Genomic DNA, 21,487 nt, shown 5'->3' with positions numbered 1-21,487 from the left:
CATGTGCAAAGGATTAGTATTTCAATTGTTATAATTATAGTAGTGCCTTCTCAGCTGACCCCCACTCCCCTTTTGTCTAACAAGCCGCCATGCCGGTTTAGCCCACTAGGGCACATTCTCCTATCATTTCCTTGTAAACATATCTACTGTTTGTTATGCATTTCTGTGAATTACTTAGTTAGTAAATAAATGATTTTAAGACAATTGATGTATGGATGACTGAGTTCGTGCAGATAACCAACAATTTACGACGTTTGGAATGAGACTAACGTGAGGTAAATAATAATTCATTAATTCGAAGACTAATTGATCAGATATTAAAATATCTGAAGAGTTATATTAGGAAAATTATAACTTTGTAATCTGAATATTTTCCTTGGTGCCCCGACTTCCTAGTTAATTACAGTTACACGATAAATCAGTTTAATCGCGTAATAATAATTACAGAGAGTTATTTGATAAATACATCTTCAGTTTTAATGATTCCAAAGACACGACACATGTAAATAAATGACACTTTTATTGATAAACTTGAAATGTATTTGTCGCAGTACTCTGCACCAGAATATTCCTGGTGTGAGACACAAGAATCACAACGGTGTGTTTTTACATTCACAAGACTGGAGGACAGGAGGATGCCTTTTCCTGACGGACACATCATCAGACCAATCACATCCGGTATATGATCATTCAGTTGTTTCTATAGGCTAGGTTGTGATTCCTCTGTATCCTATAGCGTTAAAGGAGTCATAAACATACACGTAAATCATTGTATACCTCCGTCACCAAGTCATATGTTCATTCAAACATCCAAACACAATGATATGCACACATCGTTTTGTTCAAAAAAATAATAAAGGAACTCTAATTTAATCAAATATTGAAACAGACCTGGAAACTGATCACAAAAGGGGAAATGTTGTGACTGAGATGTACTTTAGTAAGACACTGAGAAACATTTCAATGATACACACACACACACACACACACACACACACACACACACACACACACACACACACACACACACACACACACACACACACACACACACACACACACACACACACACACACACACACACACACACACACACACACACACACACACATGATTTTACAATCTATGACTGTCAAAGTCATCAAGTGCTATCATTCTCGAGTAACAGGGAGAAATATACAAACATTGGCTTGTAGTAAAGTTCATGAACCCCTTGTAAAATAAACTGGTCACATGGGTTTGAGCATAAACCAGGAAAAGCAGCTAATTGATCTAACATGTGATGACAACACCAACAGCACTCATATGGGATTTCCATAGAGGCCTTTTGCTGTATGATATAGGCCTGATCCATTTCCTTTCAGGGAGGAAAATAAAGGGTCATTGCAGACAACCATAGAAGAAGATGAGAGAGTAGAAAAGAAGGACTTCATAACCCGTGAGCTTTGGAAAGCCTAAAAGCTCTTCAGTCAAGGGCTGGAAGACAGACGGAATACAAATAATTGATTCCAAAGGAAAGTCAATGAAGCAGCCTTTAATGATTGTGTGTATTGGACTGTGGACAGGAGCCATGTGGTGAGAGTCAGAGGTGGTGAATAAACAGACAGAGAGAGAGAGAGAGAGGAGAGAGAGAGAGAGAGAAGAGATCGAAAGGAGAGAGAGAGAGACAGAGAGAGAGAGAAGAGATCGAAAGGAGAGAGAGAGTCAGAGAGAGAGAGAGAAAGGAGAGAAGTAGGGAGAGAGAGGAGAGAAGGAGAAAGAGAAAAGAGAGAAAAGAGAGAGAATGTGAGAGAGCGAGAGAGAGAGAGAGAGAGAGAGAGAGAGAGAGAGAGAGAGAGAGAGAGAGAGAGAGAGAGAGAGAGAGAGAGAGAGAGAGAGAGAGAGAGAGAGAGAGAGAGAGAGAGAGAGAGAGAGAGAGAGAGAGAGAGAGAGAGAGAGAGAGAGAGAGAGAGAGAGAGAGAGAGAGAGAGAGAGAGAGAGACAGAGAGACAGAGAGAGAGGAGAGAGAGAGAGAGAGAGAGAGAGAGAGAGAGAGAGAGAGAGAGAGTTTTATATTATTATTATTCATACATTTATTACAATGCATATTGTTTACATTGTTGCTTTGGCAATATTGACGCAATGTTTTCCACGGCAATAAAGCAGCTTGAATTTGAATTAGAATTTTGAGAGAGAGAGAGAGAGAGAGAGAGAGAGAGAGAGAGAGAGAGAGGAGAGAGAGAGAGAGAGAGAGAGAGAGGGAGAGAGAGAGAGAGAGAGAGAGAGAGAGAGAGAGGGGGGGGCCTTGCTTATGTTATGCTCTGTATTGTATGTGTGAGGTAAATTTCAAACGATACTGAGCTTGTTTGAGCCTGTCTGACCCGTCTAGCCTGTCTGAGCCTGTCTGACCTGTCTAGCCTGCCCTGAGCCTGTCTGACCTGTCTAGCCTGTCTGAGCCTGTCTGACCTGTCTAGCCTGCCCTGAGCCTGTCTGACCTGTCTAGCCTGTCTGAGCCTGTCTGACCTGTCTAGCCTGTCTGAGCCTGTCTGACCTGTCTAGCCTGTCTGAGCCTGTCTGACCTGTCTAGCCTGTCTGAGCCTGTCTGACCTGTCTAGCCTGTCTGAGCCTGTCTGACCTGTCTAGCCTGTCTGAGCCTGTCTGACCTGTCTAGCCTGTCTGAGCCTGTCTGACCTGTCTAGCCTGTCTGAGCCTGTCTGACCTGTCTAGCCTGTCCTGAGCCTGTCTGTCCTGTCTGACCTTGTCTGAGCCTGTCTAGTCTGGACCAGTACCTTTACTGTTCTGTAGTAGTCTGGACCAGTACCTTTACTGTTCTGTAGTAGTCTGGACCAGTACCTTTACTGTACTGTAGTAGTCTGGACCAGTACCTTTACTGTTCTGTAGTAGTCTGGTTCTATGGATACATAATACTACTTTTATTATACTTTATTATACTTGAAATACTTTACATAATAATACTTTTATTATACTTAATTATACTTGAAATACTTTACATAATAATTATTTTTCATTCATTTCAGAGGCTATGACTCTTGTTCTTGGTTCAAATATAAAATTATTTTGTAGCTACATTGTAGCATTGTAGCTATATAAGAGTTCCCAAGCTGCTCTGACGGAGTTTCTATTAGCTTGCTAATAAGGCTGTTTTGCAATAAATCTAATCTCTGTAGTCTTTGGTGTACAATAAGATGACATTACAGTAACCATGTTGTTGACATACATCCAATTTATAGATGATGCTAGCAATTTTCCTTATAAAATTACAATTCTTCAACGATTCCTCCTTAAGTTAGCCTAGTGGTTAAAGCGTTGGGCTAGTAACCGAAAGGTTTGCTAGATCAAATCCCCGAGCTGACAAGGTAAAAATCTGTCGTTCTGCCCCCCGAACAAGGCAGTTTAACCCACTGTCCCCCGGTAGGCCGTCATTGTAAATAAGAATTCGTTCTTAACTGACTTGCCTAGTTTAAATAAAGTTTAAAAAAAAAAATATGTAAATGCCTCTATGTTTCTCAGGATATATCAAATGTGTTGTAGCTATGTGCTATTTGCTGTGGCTTTGCAGGAGCTTTGAGTATTAACAGAAAACATTCCCAGGCTGGTAAATATTAACAGCATTATTCCAAGGCTGTAAGAATTGATTCATCTGTAAGCAAGTCAAAGAGTAAATTATGTCATAATTAAAAATGGTAACGTGATAATTAGAAAAACAATAAAAAAAATCATCATTGGCATCGAGGAAACAACAATACAAAACAAGAAAATAACATCCTGCCCAATATCCTCCAATAAAATTTGATAATTCGTTACATCATTAATATCTATGTCATTATTTCAGGTTGACATATCGATATATTGAAATAAACAAGTATCATAGATATGTAAAGTATATCAATATACATACAATATCTGATTATTCATTTAATAAGTCATCCACAGATAAGGAGCAAGTTAACTTTCAACAAGGACAAACAAATGCCACGTAAACTTTGTAAGACCAGGAGAAAAATAGCTATTTGAAATTAGTTAAGATTACAAAAATAGTTGTGTTTGTTCAACAACAATTAGTTAGTCTCATTTGTATATAATAATAACTCAGAATTTGAATGAACAGTACACAGTATCCTATTAGAACCAGTTGTGGTATTACCGTCTCACCCCACACCATCCCAGCCTGGTTATGCCACATTAACCAGCCCAATCCATCTCAAAACAGAAAAACCCATCCTCAATCCATCTCAAAACAGAAAAACCCATCCTCAATCCATCTCAAAACAGAAGACCACATTCCCAATCCTTCCCACCAAGACACTACATACACAGAGCCCTTGAACGAGCATGGATACAGATATAAATCCCATCACAGACCCATTGACTTGAATGGGAATCCCCGTTGTAGAAGTTAGATATCTGTATAGTTCTATTTCAGGATAGATATCTGTGTAGTTCTATTTCAGGATAGATATCTGTGTAGTTCTATTTCAGGATAGATATCTGTGTAGTTCTATTTCAGGATAGATATCTGTGTAGTTCTATTTCAGGATAGATATCTGTATAGTTCTATTTCAGGATAGATATCTGTGTAGTTCTATTTCAGGATAGATATCTGTGTAGTTCTATTTCAGGATAGATATCTGTGTAGTTCTATTTCAGGATAGATATCTGTGTAGTTCTATTTCAGGATAGATATCAGTGTAGTTCTATTTCAGGATAGATATCTGTATAGTTCTATTTCAGGATAGATATCTGTGTAGTTCTATTTCAGGATAGATATCAGTGTAGTTCTATTTCAGGATAGATATCTGTATAGTTCTATTTCAGGATAGATATCCGTGTAGTTCTATTTCAGGATAGATATCTGTGTAGTTCTATTTCAGGATAGATATCTGTGTAGTTCTATTTCAGGATAGATATCTGTGTAATTCTATTTCAGGATAGATATCTGTGTAGTTCTATTTCAGGATAGATATCTGTGTAGTTCTATTTCAGGATTGATATCTGTATAGTTCTATTTCAGGATAGATATCCGTGTAGTTCTATTTCAGGATAGATATCTGTGTAGTTCTATTTCAGGATAGATATCTGTGTAGTTCTATTTCAGGATAGATATCTGTGTAGTTCTATTTCAGGATAGATATCTGTATAGTTCTATTTCAGGATAGATATCTGTGTAGTTCTATTTCAGGATAGATATCTGTGTAGTTCTATTTCAGGATAGATATCTGTATAGTTCTATTTCAGGATAGATATCTGTATAGTTCTATTTCAGGATAGATATCTGTGTAGTTCTATTTCAGGATAGATATCTGTGTAGTTCTATTTCAGGATAGATATCTGTGTAGTTCTATTTCAGGATAGATATCTTCTGAGAAAAAACCCCCCAGAATAATCAACATAATAATTTTGTATAAATATAACCAGCTTGCACCAGCACATGTATAACATAAACACAGGAATTTCTGTAGTTTCTATTTCTGTTGTTTCTATTGTGCCATAAGTTAACCACAGCTCTGATAAAGAATGATGAGCTCAGGTTATAAAGATATAGGCTGATATTACTGTCTTGTAGTTTATCTGTTGTAGTTTATCTGCTGTAGTTTATCTGTTTTAGTTTATCTGCTGTAGTATATCTGCTGTAGTATATCTGCTGTAGTATATCTGCTGTAGTTTATCTGTATCAAAGCATAGCACTAGCAGGCAGCAACATGGCAGCCATCTTGGGCAGCCATCTTGGGCAGCCATCTCGGATCAGATAGCACAGGCGCTAGTGCCTATTGCTCTCACGCACTCATCGCAGCGGGCAAAGTTGGTCGCAATGACATCACAAAGACATATTTTATGACGTCATGGTCAGGTTGTACACTCAGAAAAAAAAGGTGTTCTCAATAACCAAAGGGTTCTTCAGCAGTCGCCATAGGAAAACTCAAATCATACTTTATTTGTCACATGCGCCAAATATACTCACTTAAGAACCCTTTTTTTGGTTGCAGGTAGAACTCAGGTACCTGGAAGCAAAAAAAAGGTTATCCTACTGGGACAGCCGAAGAACCCTTCTGGAACCCTTGTTTCTAGTCAACCAGAAAATAAGTCTATCTCAACCAGACAACAACCAAAAATATTTATTGATGTTGTCATAAAACAGACGTTACCTTTATACTTGGTTGTACAGTAACAGAGACCAGTTGGTTGTGATCTGGTTGTATAGCACCTTCTTAACCAGAAAACTTTTAGTCTGATCTAGTCCATGCTAGTCTGGTCCGGTCTGGTTCGGTCCAGTCCAGGTCGGTCATGGTCCAGTCTGGTTCGGGCCAGTCCAGTCAGGTCCTGGACAGTCCAGTCCAGTCTGGTTCGGTCCAGTCCAGTCAGGTCCAGGACAGTCTGGTCCAGTCTGGTTCGGTCCAGTCCAGTCAGGTCCAGCTCGGTCCGGTCCAGTCTGGTTTGGTCCAGTCCAGTCAGGTCTAGGCACAATGTGAGAGTGTCAGTTTGATAAGTCCCTCTGTGTGCATCCTATAGAGCAGTTTGAACTCTGCTGGCAGCTGGTGGGACTCCTGCCACTTGGTGGTGAACTTGGTACCCTTCTTGTCGTAGTAGTGGTAGGGAAGCTCCTTGCCCGTGTTGGGGTCCCAGCCAAAGGGCCAGAAGCCGTACAGGTGGATCTCCTCACACATGGAAGAGGCCAGAGTGTACATGAGGATCCCCGTGCTCAGACGCTTCGGTGACAGCTGCTTGGTCTTCCAGTATCTGCAGCACAGACCAACAGAACAGACAGGGTTAGAATGGACACTGTTAGAATGGATACTGTTAGAATGGGTACTGTTAGAATGGATACTGTTAGAATGGGTACTGTTAGAATGGATACTGTTAGAATGGATACTGTTAGAATGGGTACTGTTAGAATGGATACTGTTAGAATGGATACTGTTAGAATGGGTACTGTTAGAATGGGTACTGTTAGAATGGATACTGTTAGAATGGATACTGTTAGAATGGATACTGTTAGAATGTGGGTAGAATGGATACTGTTAGAATGGATACTGTTAGAATGGATACTGTTAGAATGGGTACTGTTAGAATGGATACTGTTAGAATGGATACTGTTAGAATGGATACTGTTAGAATGGGTACTGTTAGAATGGATACTGTTAGAATGGATACTGTTAGAATGGATACTGTTAGAATGTGGGTAGAATGGATACTGTTAGAATGGATAATGTTAGAATGGATACTGTTAGAATGGATACTGTTAGAATGGGTACTGTTAGAATGGATACTGTTAGAATGGATACTGTTAGAATGGGTACTGTTAGAATGGGTACTGTTAGAATGGATACTGTTAGAATGGGTACTGTTAGAATGTGGGAAGAATGGATACTGTTAGAATGGATACTGTTAGAATGGATACTGTTAGAATGGATACTCTTAGAATGGATATTGTTAGAATGGGTACTGTTAGAATGGATACTGTTAGAATGGATACTGTTAGAATGGATACTGTTAGAATGGGTACTGTTAGAATGGATACTGTTAGAATGGAATCTGTTAGAATGGATACTGTTAGAATGGATACTGTTAGAATGGGTACTGTTAGAATGGGTACTGTTAGAATGGATACTGTTAGAATGTGGGTAGAATGGATACTGTTAGAATGGGTACTGTTAGAATGGGTACTGTTAGAATGGATACTGTTAGAATGTGGGTAGAATGGGTACTGTTAGAATGGATACTGTTAGAATGGATACTGTTAGAATGGATACTGTTAGAATGGGTACTGTTAGAATGGATACTGTTAGAATGGATACTGTTAGAATGGATACTGTTAGAATGGGTACTGTTAGAATGGATACTGTTAGAATGGATACTGTTAGAATGTGGGTAGAATGGATACTGTTAGAATGGATACTGTTAGAATGGATACTGTTAGAATGGATACTGTTAGAATGGGTACTGTTAGAATGGATACTGGTAGAATGGATACTGTTAGAATGGATACTGTTAGAATGGGTACTGTTAGAATGGATACTGGTAGAATGGATACTGTTAGAATGGATACTGTTAGAATGGGTACAGTTAGAATGGATACTGTTAGAATGGATACTGTTAGAATGGATACTGTTAGAATGGGTACTGTTAGAATGGATACTGTTAGAATGGATACTGTTAGAATGGATACTGTTAGAATGGGTACTGTTAGAATGGGTACTGTTAGAATGGATACTGTTAGAATGGATACTGTTAGAATGGGTACTGTTAGAATGGGTACTGTTAGAATGGATACTGTTAGAATGTGGGTAGAATGGATACTGTTAGAATGGGTACTGTTAGAATGGATACTGTTAGAATGGGTACTGTTAGAATGGATACTGTTAGAATGGATAATGTTAGAATGGGTACTGTTAGAATGGATACTGTTAGAATGGATACTGTTAGAATGGACACTGTTAGAATGGGTACTGTTAGAATGGATACTGTTAGAATGGATACTGTTAGAATGTGGGTAGAATGGATACTGTTAGAATGGATACTGTTAGAATGGATACTGTTAGAATGGGTACTGTTAGAATGGGTACTGTTAGAATGGGTACTGTTAGAATGGGTACTGTTAGAATGGATACTGTTAGAATGGTTACTGTTAGAATGGGTACTGTTAGAATGGATACTGTTAGAATGGATACTGTTAGAATGGGTACTGTTAGAATGGATACTGTTAGAATGTGGGTAGAATGGGTACTGTTAGAATGGATACTGTTAGAATGTGGGTAGAATGGGTACTGTTAGAATGGATACTGCTAGAATGGGTACTGATAGAATGGATACTGTTAGAATGGGTACTGTTAGAATGGATACTGTTAGAATGGGTACTGTTAGAATGGATACTGTTAGAATGGATAATGTTAGAATGGGTACTGTTAGAATGGATACTGTTAGAATGGATACTGTTAGAATGGACACTGTTAGAATGGGTACTGTTAGAATGGATACTGTTAGAATGGATACTGTTAGAATGTGGGTAGAATGGATACTGTTAGAATGGATACTGTTAGAATGGATACTGTTAGAATGGGTACTGTTAGAATGGGTACTGTTAGAATGGATACTGTTAGAATGTGGGTAGAATGGATACTGTTAGAATGGGTACTGTTAGAATGGGTACTGTTAGAATGGATACTGTTAGAATGGTTACTGTCAGAATGGGTACTGTTAGAATGGATATTGTTAGAATGTGGGTAGAATGGGTACTGTTAGAATGGATACTGTTAGAATGGATACTGTCAGAATGGGTACTGTTAGAATGGATACTGTTAGAATGGATACTGTTAGAATGTGGGTAGAATGGGTACTGTTAGAATGGATACTGTTAGAATGTGGGTAGAATGGGTACTGTTAGAATGGATACTGTTAGAATGGGTACTGATAGAATGGATACTGTTAGAATGGGTACTGTTAGAATGGATACTGTTAGAATGGATACTGTTAGAATGGTTACTGTTAGAATGGATACTGTTAGAATGGATACTGTTACAATGGATACTGTTAGAATGGATACTGTTAGAATGGGTACTGTTAGAATGGATACTGTTAGAATGGATACTGTTAGAATGGATACTGTTAGAATGGATACTGTTAGAATGGATACTGTTAGAATGGATACTGTTAGAATGGGTACTGTTAGAATGGATACTGTTAGAATGGGTACTGTTAGAATGGATACTGTTAGAATGGGTACTGTTAGAATGGATACTGTTAGAATGGGTACTGTTAGAATGGGTACTGTTAGAATGGATACTGTTAGAATGTGGGTAGAATGGGTACTGTTAGAATGGATACTGTTAGAATGGATACTGTTAGAATGGATACTGTTAGAATGGGTACTGTTAGAATGGGTACTGTTAGAATGGATACTGTTAGAATGGATACTGTTAGAATGGGTACTGATTGAATGGATACTGTTAGAATGGGTACTGTTAGAATGGGTACTGTTAGAATGGATACTGTTAGAATGTGGGTAGAATGGGTACTGTTAGAATGGATACTGTTAGAATGGATACTGTTAGAATGGGTACTGTTAGAATGGGTACTGTTAGAATGGATACTGTTAGAATGGATACTGTTAGAATGGATACTGTTAGAATGGATACTGTTAGAATGGATGCTGTTAGAATGGAGACTGTTAGAATGGGTACTGTTAGAATGGATACTGTTAGAATGTGGGTAGAATGGGTACTGTTAGAATGGATACTGTTAGAATGGATACTGTTAGAATGGGTACTGTTAGAATGGGTACTGTTAGAATGGATACTGTTAGAATGGATACTGTTAGAATGGATACTGTTAGAATGGATACTGTTAGAATGGATACTGTTAGAATGGATACTGTTAGAATGGGTACTGTTAGAATAGATACTGTTAGAATGTGGGTAGAATGGATACTGTTAGAATGGATACTGTTAGAATGGATACTGTTAGAATGTGGGTAGAATGGATACTGTTAGATGGATACTGTTAGAATTGATACTGTTAGAATGGGTACTGTTAGAATGGATACTGTTAGAATGGATACTGTTAGAATGGATACTGTTAGAATGGATACTGTTAGAATGTGGGTAGAATGGGTACTGTTAGAATGGATACTGTTAGAATGTGGGTAGAATGGATACTGTTAGAATGGGTACTGTTAGAATGGGTACTGTTAGAATGGGTACTGTTAGAATGGATACTGTTAGAATGTGGGTAGAATGGATACTGTTAGAATGGATACTGTTAGAATGGATACTGTTAGAATGTGGGTAGAATGGATACTGTTAGAATGGGTACTGTTAGAATGGATACTGTTAGAATGGGTACTGTTAGAATGGATACTGTTAGAATGGGTACTGTTAGAATGGATACTGTTAGAATGGATGCTGTTAGAATGGATACTGTTAGAATGGATACTGTTAGAATGGGTACTGTTAGAATGGATACTGTTAGAATGGATACTGTTAGAATGGATACTGTTAGAATGGGTACTGTTAGAATGGATACTGTTAGAATGGGTACTGTTAGAATGGATACTGTTAGAATGGATACTGTTAGAATGGGTACTGTTAGAATGGGTACTGTTAGAATGGATACTGTTAGAATGTGGGTAGAATGGGTACTGTTAGAATGGATACTGTTAGAATGGATACTGTTAGAATGGATACTGTTAGAATGGGTACTGTTAGAATGGGTACTGTTAGAATGGATACTGTTAGAATGGATACTGTTAGAATGGGTACTGATAGAATGGATACTGTTAGAATGGGTACTGTTAGAATGGGTACTGTTAGAATGGATACTGTTAGAATGTGGGTAGAATGGGTACTGTTAGAATGGATACTGTTAGAATGGATACTGTTAGAATGGGTACTGTTAGAATGGGTACTGTTAGAATGGATACTGTTAGAATGGATACTGTTAGAATGGATACTGTTAGAATGGATACTGCTAGAATGGATACTGTTAGAATGGGTACTGTTAGAATGGATACTGTTAGAATGGGTACTGTTAGAATAGATACTGTTAGAATGTGGGTAGAATGGATACTGTTAGAATGGGTACTGTTAGAATGGATACTGTTAGAATGGATACTGTTAGAATGGATACTGTTAGAATGTGGGTAGAATGGATACTGTTAGATGGATACTGTTAGAATGGATACTGTTAGAATGGGTACTGTTAGAATGGATACTGTTAGAATGGATACTGTTAGAATGGATACTGTTAGAATGGATACTGTTAGAATGTGGGTAGAATGGGTACTGTTAGAATGGATACTGTTAGAATGTGGGTAGAATGGATACTGTTAGAATGGGTACTGTTAGAATGGGTACTGTTAGAATGGGTACTGTTAGAATGGATACTGTTAGAATGTGGGTAGAATGGATACTGTTAGAATGGATACTGTTAGAATGGATACTGTTAGAATGTGGGTAGAATGGATACTGTTAGAATGGGTACTGTTAGAATGGATACTGTTAGAATGGGTACTGTTAGAATGGATACTGTTAGAATGGATACTGTTAGAATGGTTACTGTTAGAATGGGTACTGTTAGAATGGATACTGTTAGAATGGATTCTGTTAGAATGGGTACTGTTAGAATGGGTACTGTTAGAATGGATACTGTTAGAATGTGGGTAGAATGGGTACTGTTAGAATGGATACTGTTAGAATGGATACTGTTAGAATGGATACTGTTAGAATGGGTACTGTTAGAATGGGTATTGTTAGAATGGATACTGTTAGAATGTGGGTAGAATGGGTACTGTTAGAATGGATACTGTTAGAATGGATACTGTTAGATGGATACTGTTAGAATGGGTACTGTTAGAATGGGTACTGTTAGAATGGATACTGTTAGAATGGTTACTGTTAGAATGGATACTGTTAGAATGGATACTGTTAGAATGGGTACTGTTAGAATGGATACTGTTAGAATGGGTACTGTTAGAATGGGTACTGTTAGAATGGGTACTGTTAGAATGGGTACTGTTAGAATGGATACTGTTAGAATGGATACTGTTAGAATGGGGAGGAGGAGGAGGAGGCATGGTAATAGGATGGTTAGGAAAACAGGGCGGGGCGATAACATCGGTGAAGCCATGACAACGTGTGTGTGTGTTTATGTGTGTTTATGTGTGTTATATGTGTTTATGTGTGTCTTTATGTGTGTGTGTTTATGTGTGTTTATGTGTGTTATATGTGTTTATGTGTGTCTTTATGTGTGTGTGTGTCTTAATGTGTGTGTGTGTGTTTGTGTGTTTTTGTGTGTCTTTATGTGTGTTTATGTGTGTGTGTGTTTATGTGTGTTTAAGTGTGTTTATATGTGTGTGTGTCTTAATGTGTGTGTGTGTTTATGTGTGTGTTTCTGTGTGTTATATGTGTTTATGTGTGTTTATGTGTGTTTATATGTGTGTGTGTGTTAATGTGTGTGTGTGTGTTTATGTGTGTTTGTGTGTTTATCTGTAATTGCTCCAGTATTAAGTAGAAAAGTAATTTAAACCGTTGATGCTTTATCACATTCCCTACTGGAAGGAAAATACAACTGGTCCCTTATCAATGGGCACAACAGACAGTTCAGGTGTTTTAAGGCAGACTGAGCTTCTTAAACGGAGCAATCCTGTCCGAGCAGGTTACTTTAATGGGATTGAGGGAGATTACAGCACAACCAGTCCATGTCCCAAATGGCACCCCATTCCCCACGTAGTGCACTACTTTCGACAACGGCACGTAGGGCTCTGGTCAAAAGTAGTGCACTACGTAGGGAATAGGGTACCATCTGGGACGCATCCCCAGTCTCTTCTGAAATTAAACTCAGACTAGTTCACAGACAGATCTCCCTCTCTGTTTCAGACCCGTTCACAGACAGATCTCCCTCTCTGTTTCAGACCCATTCACAGACAGATCTCCCTCTCTGTTTCAGACCCGTTCACAGACAGATCTCCCTCTCTGTTTCAGACCCATTCACAGACAGATCTCCCTCTCTGTTTCAGACCCATTCACAGACAGATCTCCCTCTCTGTTTCAGACCCGTTCACAGACAGATCTCCCTCTCTGTTTCAGACCCGTTCACAGACAGATCTCCCTCTCTGTTTCAGACCCGTTCACAGACAGATCTCTCTGTCCAATACTATTTTGGGTGTGTCCAGTTGTGATTCTATGTAACTTCTGAGCAGTGGAAACATTTTTCCTCTTGAAGGACAATAACATCATCAACCAATCAATCAATAAATTAACCATAAATCAATCAATCAATCAGTCAGGTGTGTCCAGTGTTACCTGTTGACGTACTGCATGATGTTGCCAGGCCACGCCAGCTGAACCTTCAGCTGTCCTCTGTGCTCCACAAAGAAGTCGACCAGGGTCCTGGTCACCGTGGCCGAGGTGTGGAAGAAGAAGGCAGGGATCCAGAGTATGGCCCTGTCCAGCTTCTTCAGACTCAGGAAGAAGTTGTTCCTGTCTTGGATGGTCAGCAGGTTGTTGTAGTACTTCTCCAGGATGCTGGGGTTAAAGGTCGTGAGGTTCGTCCTCCGCCCCACGTCCCGGCGGAAGATCTCGGTGGGAGCGAAGTTGCAGCGGAAGACGAAGTCAAACTTCTCGATCTCGGGGCCGCAGCGACTCCCTGTGAGGATGCCGCTGTTCCCCACCACGGCACACACATTGTAGTGCTTGTTGACGATGGGGGAGGCCTCGGGAAGCAGGGACTTGAAGTTCTCACCGATAGAGAAGACGTACTTGTGGCTGGAGTAGTCGTAGTGCATCAGCTGACCCACGCGCACGCTGCTCCGGGTCAGGGTGAAGTTGTGGGCGATGTCGATGTGATGAGAGATCTCTTTTCTTGAAGAGATGGGGAGATCAGATAGGGGGGGGAAATGTTAGGCTGAATTCCAAATGGAACCCTATTTCCTATTCAAGGCCGATAGGGCCCTGGTCAAAAGTAGTGCACTATATAGGGAATAGTGTTCTATAGGGCTCTGGTCAAAAGTACTGCACTATATAGGGAATAGGGTGCCAAATGGGATGCACACTTATTGTAAATATTGTAAATATACACCCCATAAATTAGCAGACCTGGGTTCAAATACTATTTTAAGTATTTAAATTACTTTCACATTTCGAAGTATTTGGAAAAAAAATATTAGAATGTATTTGGAAATACATTTGGCAAGTATTGGCATGTATTTGAAAATACGCAAATACACAGAGTGTTTTTTCAAATACAAATATTTAAATACTCCATGAATTTGAACCCAGGTCTGTTTGGCCCTAAGGGTATTTGAAATGTATATGGAAAATAGTTTCAAATAGCCTAGTATTATTTGAAAATACTTTCAAGTACCCAAAATACGATGGGGGATTCAGCTACATTATTTGAAAACACTCAAATACACAGAAAATAAGTATTTAAAATACAAATACTTGAATACTCATGCATTTGAACCCAGCTTAGTATCTGGTTTAAATAATCTTGGCACCAAAATCAGAACCAAACCAGCTGCTAATATTTGACTCTTCAAGGCTGTAACCGGAGACTATGCCTGGTCTGGGTCATGTTCATTAGGCACAAAGCGTTTTGAAACGGTGAGGGTACAACCTGAATGTGTACAATAACAACTGGTTTTACAGCACCCAGATGTATCCTATAGGGCTACTTCACCTCTGTTCTGTGAACGCTGTTCTGTTATAGCGCCATTTGGAGGCGTTCTCCTGCAGGCCCTCGTTCAGGGCCTTGGTCAGAGGGGTGAAAGCCGGGTCCAGGTACTTCATAGCCAGCTGAGACCTGTTGTACGGAGACATTGATACACACTAGAGAAGGCTTGGACCAAAATGGAAGTGTCTATCCGTAAATTGTCTATTTTTCCCATGCTACTTGCAACTCCAAGACAGAAAAACAAAATTGGCGAAAGGAATATTTGTTTTTCTGTTTTGCAAAAAGGAATATTCTGTAGTTTGTTTATTAAGTGTAAGAAGAACCAACCTCCTTTTTTTTGACAGAGACAACCACAGAAACAGTGTGTTGTGTCCATTAGAGAGGGAAGGGAGGCCAACCCAGTTGGTTCTGATGTTACTGATAGGCAGGAAGCTGGTAGAAGCAGGGCCTGATTAGCGTCCAACACCCTCTCCTCCACCCTCCTCTCCTCCACCCTCCTCCACCCTCCTCTCCTCTCCTCCACCCTCCTACACCCTCCTCTCCTCTCCTCCACCCTCCTCTCCTCCACCCTCCTCTCCTCCACCCTCCTCTCCTCTCCTCCACCCTCCTCTCCTCCACCCTCCTCTCCTCCACCCTCCTCTCCTCTCCTCCACCCTCCTCTCCTCTCCTCCACCCTCCTCTCCTCCACCCTCCTCTCCTCTCCTCTCCTCCTCTCCTCCACCCTCCTCTCCTCCACCCTCCTCTCCTCTCCTCCTCTCCTCCACCCTCCTCTCCTCCACCCTCCTCTCCTCCACCCTCCTCTCCTCTCCTCTCCTCCACCCTCCTAGGCAACAGTGACAAGGTTCTAGTTTCAATGACAGACTCTTTTGGCAACTTCGAATAAGGGAAAGAAAAAATATATAAGGGAAAAAAAATTGTTGTCTGTCTTCAACAAATGACGAGGCAGAACTGCCAGAATGTTGCAATTCAAAACCAATGTTTGCAGGCAAAAACTTTGCAGTGTTTTTTTTTTAATCCTTTATTTAACTAGGCAAGTCAGTTAAGAACAAATTCTTATTTACAATGACGGCCTAGGAACAGTGGGTTAACTGCCTTGTTCAGGGGCAGAACGACAGATTTGAACAACCAGCTCGGGGCTTCGATCTAGCAACCTTTCGGTTACTGGCCCAACGCTCTAACCACTAGGCTACCTACCGCCTCTACTTTCTAACCACTAGGCTACCTACCGCCTCCACGCTCTAACCACTAGGCTACCTACCGCCTCTACCCTCTAACCACTAGGCTACCTACCGCCTGTTTTAGTGAAGTTAGTTGATCCAAAATGGCCAATTGCGAAATGCACTCATTAAAAATCTTGCAAGCTACTATTTTATATTTTATTTTAAGTGGATAAAGTAGAGCCGTAGTTTCTCTAAAGAGTCCATAACTGAAACCAGATCCTAATCATTGTTGCCTAGGGTTGGGTTTTCAAGCCTACACCATCCTCCTCTTCTCTAGTCTCCTCTCCTCTACCCTCCTCTCCTCTCCTCCACCCTCCTCTCCTCCACCCTCCTCTCCTCTCCTCCACCCTCCTCTCCTCTCCTCCACCCTCCTCTCCTCTCCTCCACCCTCCTCTCCTCCACCCTCCTCTCCTCTCCTCCACCCTCCTCTCTTCTCCTCTACCCTCTCCTCCACCCTCCTCTCCTCTCCTCCACCCTCCTCTCCTCTCCTCCACCCTCCTCTCCTCTCCTCCACCCTCCCCTCCTCTCCTCTCCTCCACCCTCCCCTCCTCTCCTCCACCCTCCTCTCCTCTCCTCCACCCTCCCCTCCTCTCCTCCACCCTCATCACTCCCCTCCACCCGCTTCCTCTCCTTGTTCCACAATTCCTGTCACTCTATTTCCTAATAAAGTAATTAACAAGCTCCACCCTCCTCTCCTCCACCCTCCTCTCCTCCACCCTCCTCTCCTCTCCTCCACCCTCCTCTCCTCTCCTCCACCCTCCTCTCCTCCACCCTCCTCTCCTCTCCTCCACCCTCCTTTCCTCTCCTCCACCCTCCCCTCCCCTCCTCTCCTCCACCCTCCTCTCCTCTCCTCCACCCTCCCCTCCTCTCCTCCACCCTCATCACTCCCCTCCACCCGCTTCCTCTCCTTGTTCCACAACTCCTGTCACTCTATTTCCTAATAAAGTAATTAACAAGCTCTGTAAAGAACTATAGTGCCATTGTTATGTTTCCCATTTTAAAGCGGTAGCTAGCCGTCATTCTATTTCATTGCGGTGTTATTATTAGACTCATGCAATGGGACATTATTACCAGATTCACACAATGGTGCTGACTCGAAACCGTACTGTGCTGGCTTGCCCAGTACAGCACGGCTTGGTCTGGGTCAGTATTGTGAAAAGGGTATGATGCCTGTCTGCTCCTCTAACTGACCTGTTGACAGGTAAACAAGGCTAGCAATAGCATTAGCATGTAGGCTAGTTAGCTAGCAAGCACTGCCATTATTAGTTTTACGGGAGGATAGCATCATGCACTGCCTGGTTGTGTCCCAACTTGCACCCTATTCCCTATGGGGGCTCTGGTCAAAAGTAGTGCACTATATAGGGAATAGGGTGCCAGTTGGGGGGGGCACACACGGTGTAGCCTACACTGGCAGTCTATAATGAACTTTTTTGAACCATTAAGCCACCTGATGTCAATTGGTTGCATGACGTCCTGATGGTATCGTACTTGTGAAGGGATTGGACCGTGGCTGTTGGGATAAAACATAGAGTGTTATGACGATGTTATGATTGTGGGGGGTGGAGTACTTTTAAAAACACAGTGTGGGTGTGTTCCAAATGGAACCATATTCCCTATAAGGATCGGGTCAATAGTAGTACACTATGTAGGGAATAGAATGCCATTTGGGACGCGTCCCATATAATTTATTCATATATACAGTACCAGTCAAAAGTTTGGACACACCTACTCATTCAAGGGTTTTTCTTTATTTGTACTATTTTCTACATTGTAGAATAATAGTGAAGACATCAACACTATGAAATAACACGTATGGAATCATGTAGTAACCAAAAAAGTGTTAAACAAATCAAAATATATTTTATATTTGAGATTCTTCAAATTAGCCACCCTTTTCCTTGATGACAGCTTTGCACACTCTTGGCATTCTCTCAACCAGCTTCATGAGGTAGTCACCTGGAATGCATTTCAATTAACAGGTGTGCCTTGTTAAAAGTTAATTTGTGGAATTTATTTCCTTCTTAATGCATTTGAGCCAAATAGTTGTGTTGTGACAAGGTAGGGGTGGTGTCCAGAAGATATCCCTAATTGGTAAAAGACCAAGTCCATATTATGGCAAGAACAGCACAAATAAGCAAAGAGAAACGACAGTCCATCATTACTTTAAGACATGAAGGTCAGTCAATCCGGAACATTTCAAATACTTTGAAAGTATCTTCAAGTGCAGTCACAAAAACCATCAAGCGCTATGATGAAACTGGCTCTCATGAGGATCCCCACAGCCTCAGAAATTACGGCCCAAATAAATGTTTCACAGAGTTCAAGTAACAGACATCTCAACATCAACTGTTCAGAGGAGACTGCGTGAATCAGTCCTTCATGATTGAGTTGCTGCAAAGAAACCACTACTAAAGGACACCAATAATAAGAAGAGACTTGCTTGGGCCAAGAAACACAAGCAATGGACATTAGACCTTTCTGCAGCGATATGGCATCCCATCTGGTTTGCGCTCAGTGGGACTGTCATTTATTTTTCAACAGGACAATGACCCAACACACCTCCAGGCTGTGTAAGGGCTATTTGACCAAGAAGTAGAGTGATGGAGTGCTGCATCAGATGACCTGGCCTCCACATTCACCCAACCTCAACCCAATTGAGATTGTTTGGGATGAGTTGGATGGCAGAGTGAAAGAAAAGCAGCTAACAAGTTCTCAGCATATGTGGGAACTCATTCAAGACTGTTGGAAAAGCATTCCAGATTAAGCTGGTTGAGAATTCCAAGCGTGTGCAAAGCTGTCATCAAGGCAAAGGGTGGCTACTTTGAAGAATCTAAAATATTTGTTTAAAACTTTTTGGTTTGTTACTACATGATTCCATATGTGTTATTTCATAGTGTTGATGTCTTTGCTATTATTATACAATGTAGAAAATAGTCCAAATTAATAAAAACCTTTGAATGAGTAGGCTTGTACTGTACATGCAGTAACTGTAGCCAAATCATTGATGTTGAGGATTCCCTTCACAGTAGCCTAATTATAATCAAAACAAGAATAAAATAGAACAAAATATGGCGAGGGGGGGTTACTGGGTGGAATGGCTAGTTATATGTCCCCTGAAGTGAATTTCTCATTGCTGCAAAATGGCTCCCTCCTTCCTTCCCTCCCTCTCCACATAACCTTGGCTTCCTGCAACAAAGGAAGGAATGATTACAGGGTGGAAATGAATCTACCGCCACTTGTAAATCAGGACCAAGGACAGCTCCCTCGAGCTAGAGAATACAAACCAGCCGGTGCCAACATCAGTAAGAGACAGAACTGTGCTTCTTCTTCCTGACGAACCCGGGGACTAAACGATGCTATATAATCGACGGGGTTGGGCAGTATTGTTGTTGTAGGTTAGGCTATTCATTCATTCGACTGAGATTCGACTTGATATCAGGTGAATAAAAAAAATAAAAAAAATAAACGGACAGTCTGTAATTCACTAAATCAATAATCGTGGGAAATGTGGATGTGTGGATTATTTATATAACCTTAGATTACGATGAGAGAACAGACAGAGGCGTTTGGTTTCTACTGTGACAAGTGCAGGCCTTTTTTGGTTTGTGGTGTAGCCTACTAGCTATCTACGACATAAACCTCCCTAATATGAAACCTCTGGTTTGAGAATCAGTCTCCCCCCCAAAAAACTGCTATTCTCTTAATAAAAATGTACCTTTACATGGTGCATGATAATAAAGACAGTTATACATTATATCGTACGAATAATGTAGCTGTCAAATCGTGCACAGTTCAGTAGGCTATACCCACATGTACTAGTAACCCTACGCATTTATATTACGAAACCTTGCATAACTTACCGAAACCTTGCATAACTTACCGAAATCCCGCATGGAACAGATACATCCGAGGCCCACCTGAATTTGCATATTTGGGTGTCATGAAGAGAAAATCTTTTTTTATTGACACGTAGCTGATCAATGAGAGTATGAGCAGAGCGACACTGAACATCATCAAACCCAGGACGCTCGCTATGCGGACCATCTTGCGGTGTTGACATCCCCGTCGGTACAACGACAAGGGCAGTTGTTGTCGCGCTATCAGCGGAGAAGAGACACGTTTCGAGAGAAAAAGGACACGGTCCGCTAGCTTGACATATTACATTACATAAGTAAAGAGGCAGAGAGAAATGCCAGCTGGTTCTTGTTTTAACGGTACATCTCTGGGCTCAGAGCGGTTCTCGTTCTCCCTGTGCACCGGTCCTGTCCTCTGCTCGTGCCATTCCGTTCCCTCGCGGCGAAAATTGATGCGGTGCGAATAATGTCGCCAGGAAGATGCATGTATTTAGAATCTACTTAATTAACCGTACCGGATGCTTAAAGGAGCAGCTAACCTATAGCGGAAATCAAAACATATAAACAACGGCGTTTAGGTCCCAGTGTCGACGCGGAGTCTTCCTTTAGACTATCTTCAAAGGGTGATTTAGCCTACACGCTGCTTTACAAACCCCAGCATAGATTAGGTCCTGTTCAGCATGCATTACATTTTAACCTGCTTCCTAGAGATGTGTTCCGTGCTATTGTGATCTTCATCTCAGGAACATAGGTCAGGGAGCATGTGAAGTAGGGCGATTCATTTGCGGACTGTCCTAAAAAGTCCTTTTTAATTTTTTTAATACACCCTAAAACATGTTGTTTTGCTGTATTGTGTTAAAGTCGTTCAGAGCGGTATCATGTGTGACAATATATGAACATGTTATGTATGCCGTCTGTCATGATCGTTTATTGTAGCGATACACCGAGGTACGTTAGGAGGGAGACGGTAAACTGTACGTTACAGAGTTGTTGTTATACAGGAGGATTGTTTGTTCATTAGAACTACAGTGACAAGTCAGCCGTGCCTCTGTCATATTGTTTATTGTGTCTCTGAAACACACAGACACACACACACACGGTAAAAAGCTTTTCCATATGACACTAAACTGCATTCCTTACAATGAGTCCATCTGTTTGTTTCTCTGTTTCCTATAGTATAGATAGACATCCCTGTTTGTTCCTCTGTTTCCTATAGTATAGATAGACATCCCTGTTTGTTCCTCTGTT

General features: G+C 40.9%; 1 protein-coding gene across 2 annotated transcripts; it reads right to left on the bottom strand.

Moving 5' to 3' along the window:
* Positions 1–503: 503 nt before the first annotated feature.
* LOC106572171 (alpha-N-acetylneuraminate alpha-2,8-sialyltransferase ST8SIA3) lies at positions 504–20,988 on the bottom strand. Of its 2 annotated transcripts, XM_014146093.3 has the most exons (5): positions 20,266–20,988; positions 17,833–17,895; positions 15,172–15,294; positions 13,794–14,351; positions 504–6,735 (listed from the first exon to the last, which is right to left on the bottom strand). In XM_014146093.3, exons 1-5 carry the CDS (start codon positions 20,427–20,429, stop codon positions 6,453–6,455), a joined length of 1,191 nt encoding a protein of 396 aa, XP_014001568.1. In that variant the 5' UTR covers positions 20,430–20,988; the 3' UTR covers positions 504–6,452. The 2 variants fall into 2 exon arrangements, with proteins under 2 accessions (XP_014001568.1, XP_014001595.1); XM_014146120.3 differs by lacking the exon at positions 17,833–17,895.
* Between the last annotated feature and the right edge of the window lie 499 nt (positions 20,989–21,487).

Source organism: Salmo salar, chromosome 01 (assembly GCF_965601325.2).
Source record: "Salmo salar chromosome 01, fSalSal1, whole genome shotgun sequence".
Lineage (NCBI taxonomy): Eukaryota > Metazoa > Chordata > Actinopteri > Salmoniformes > Salmonidae > Salmo > Salmo salar.
The sequence above is the reverse complement of the archived record's forward strand: the minus strand, read 5'-3'. Positions and strand labels throughout refer to the sequence as shown.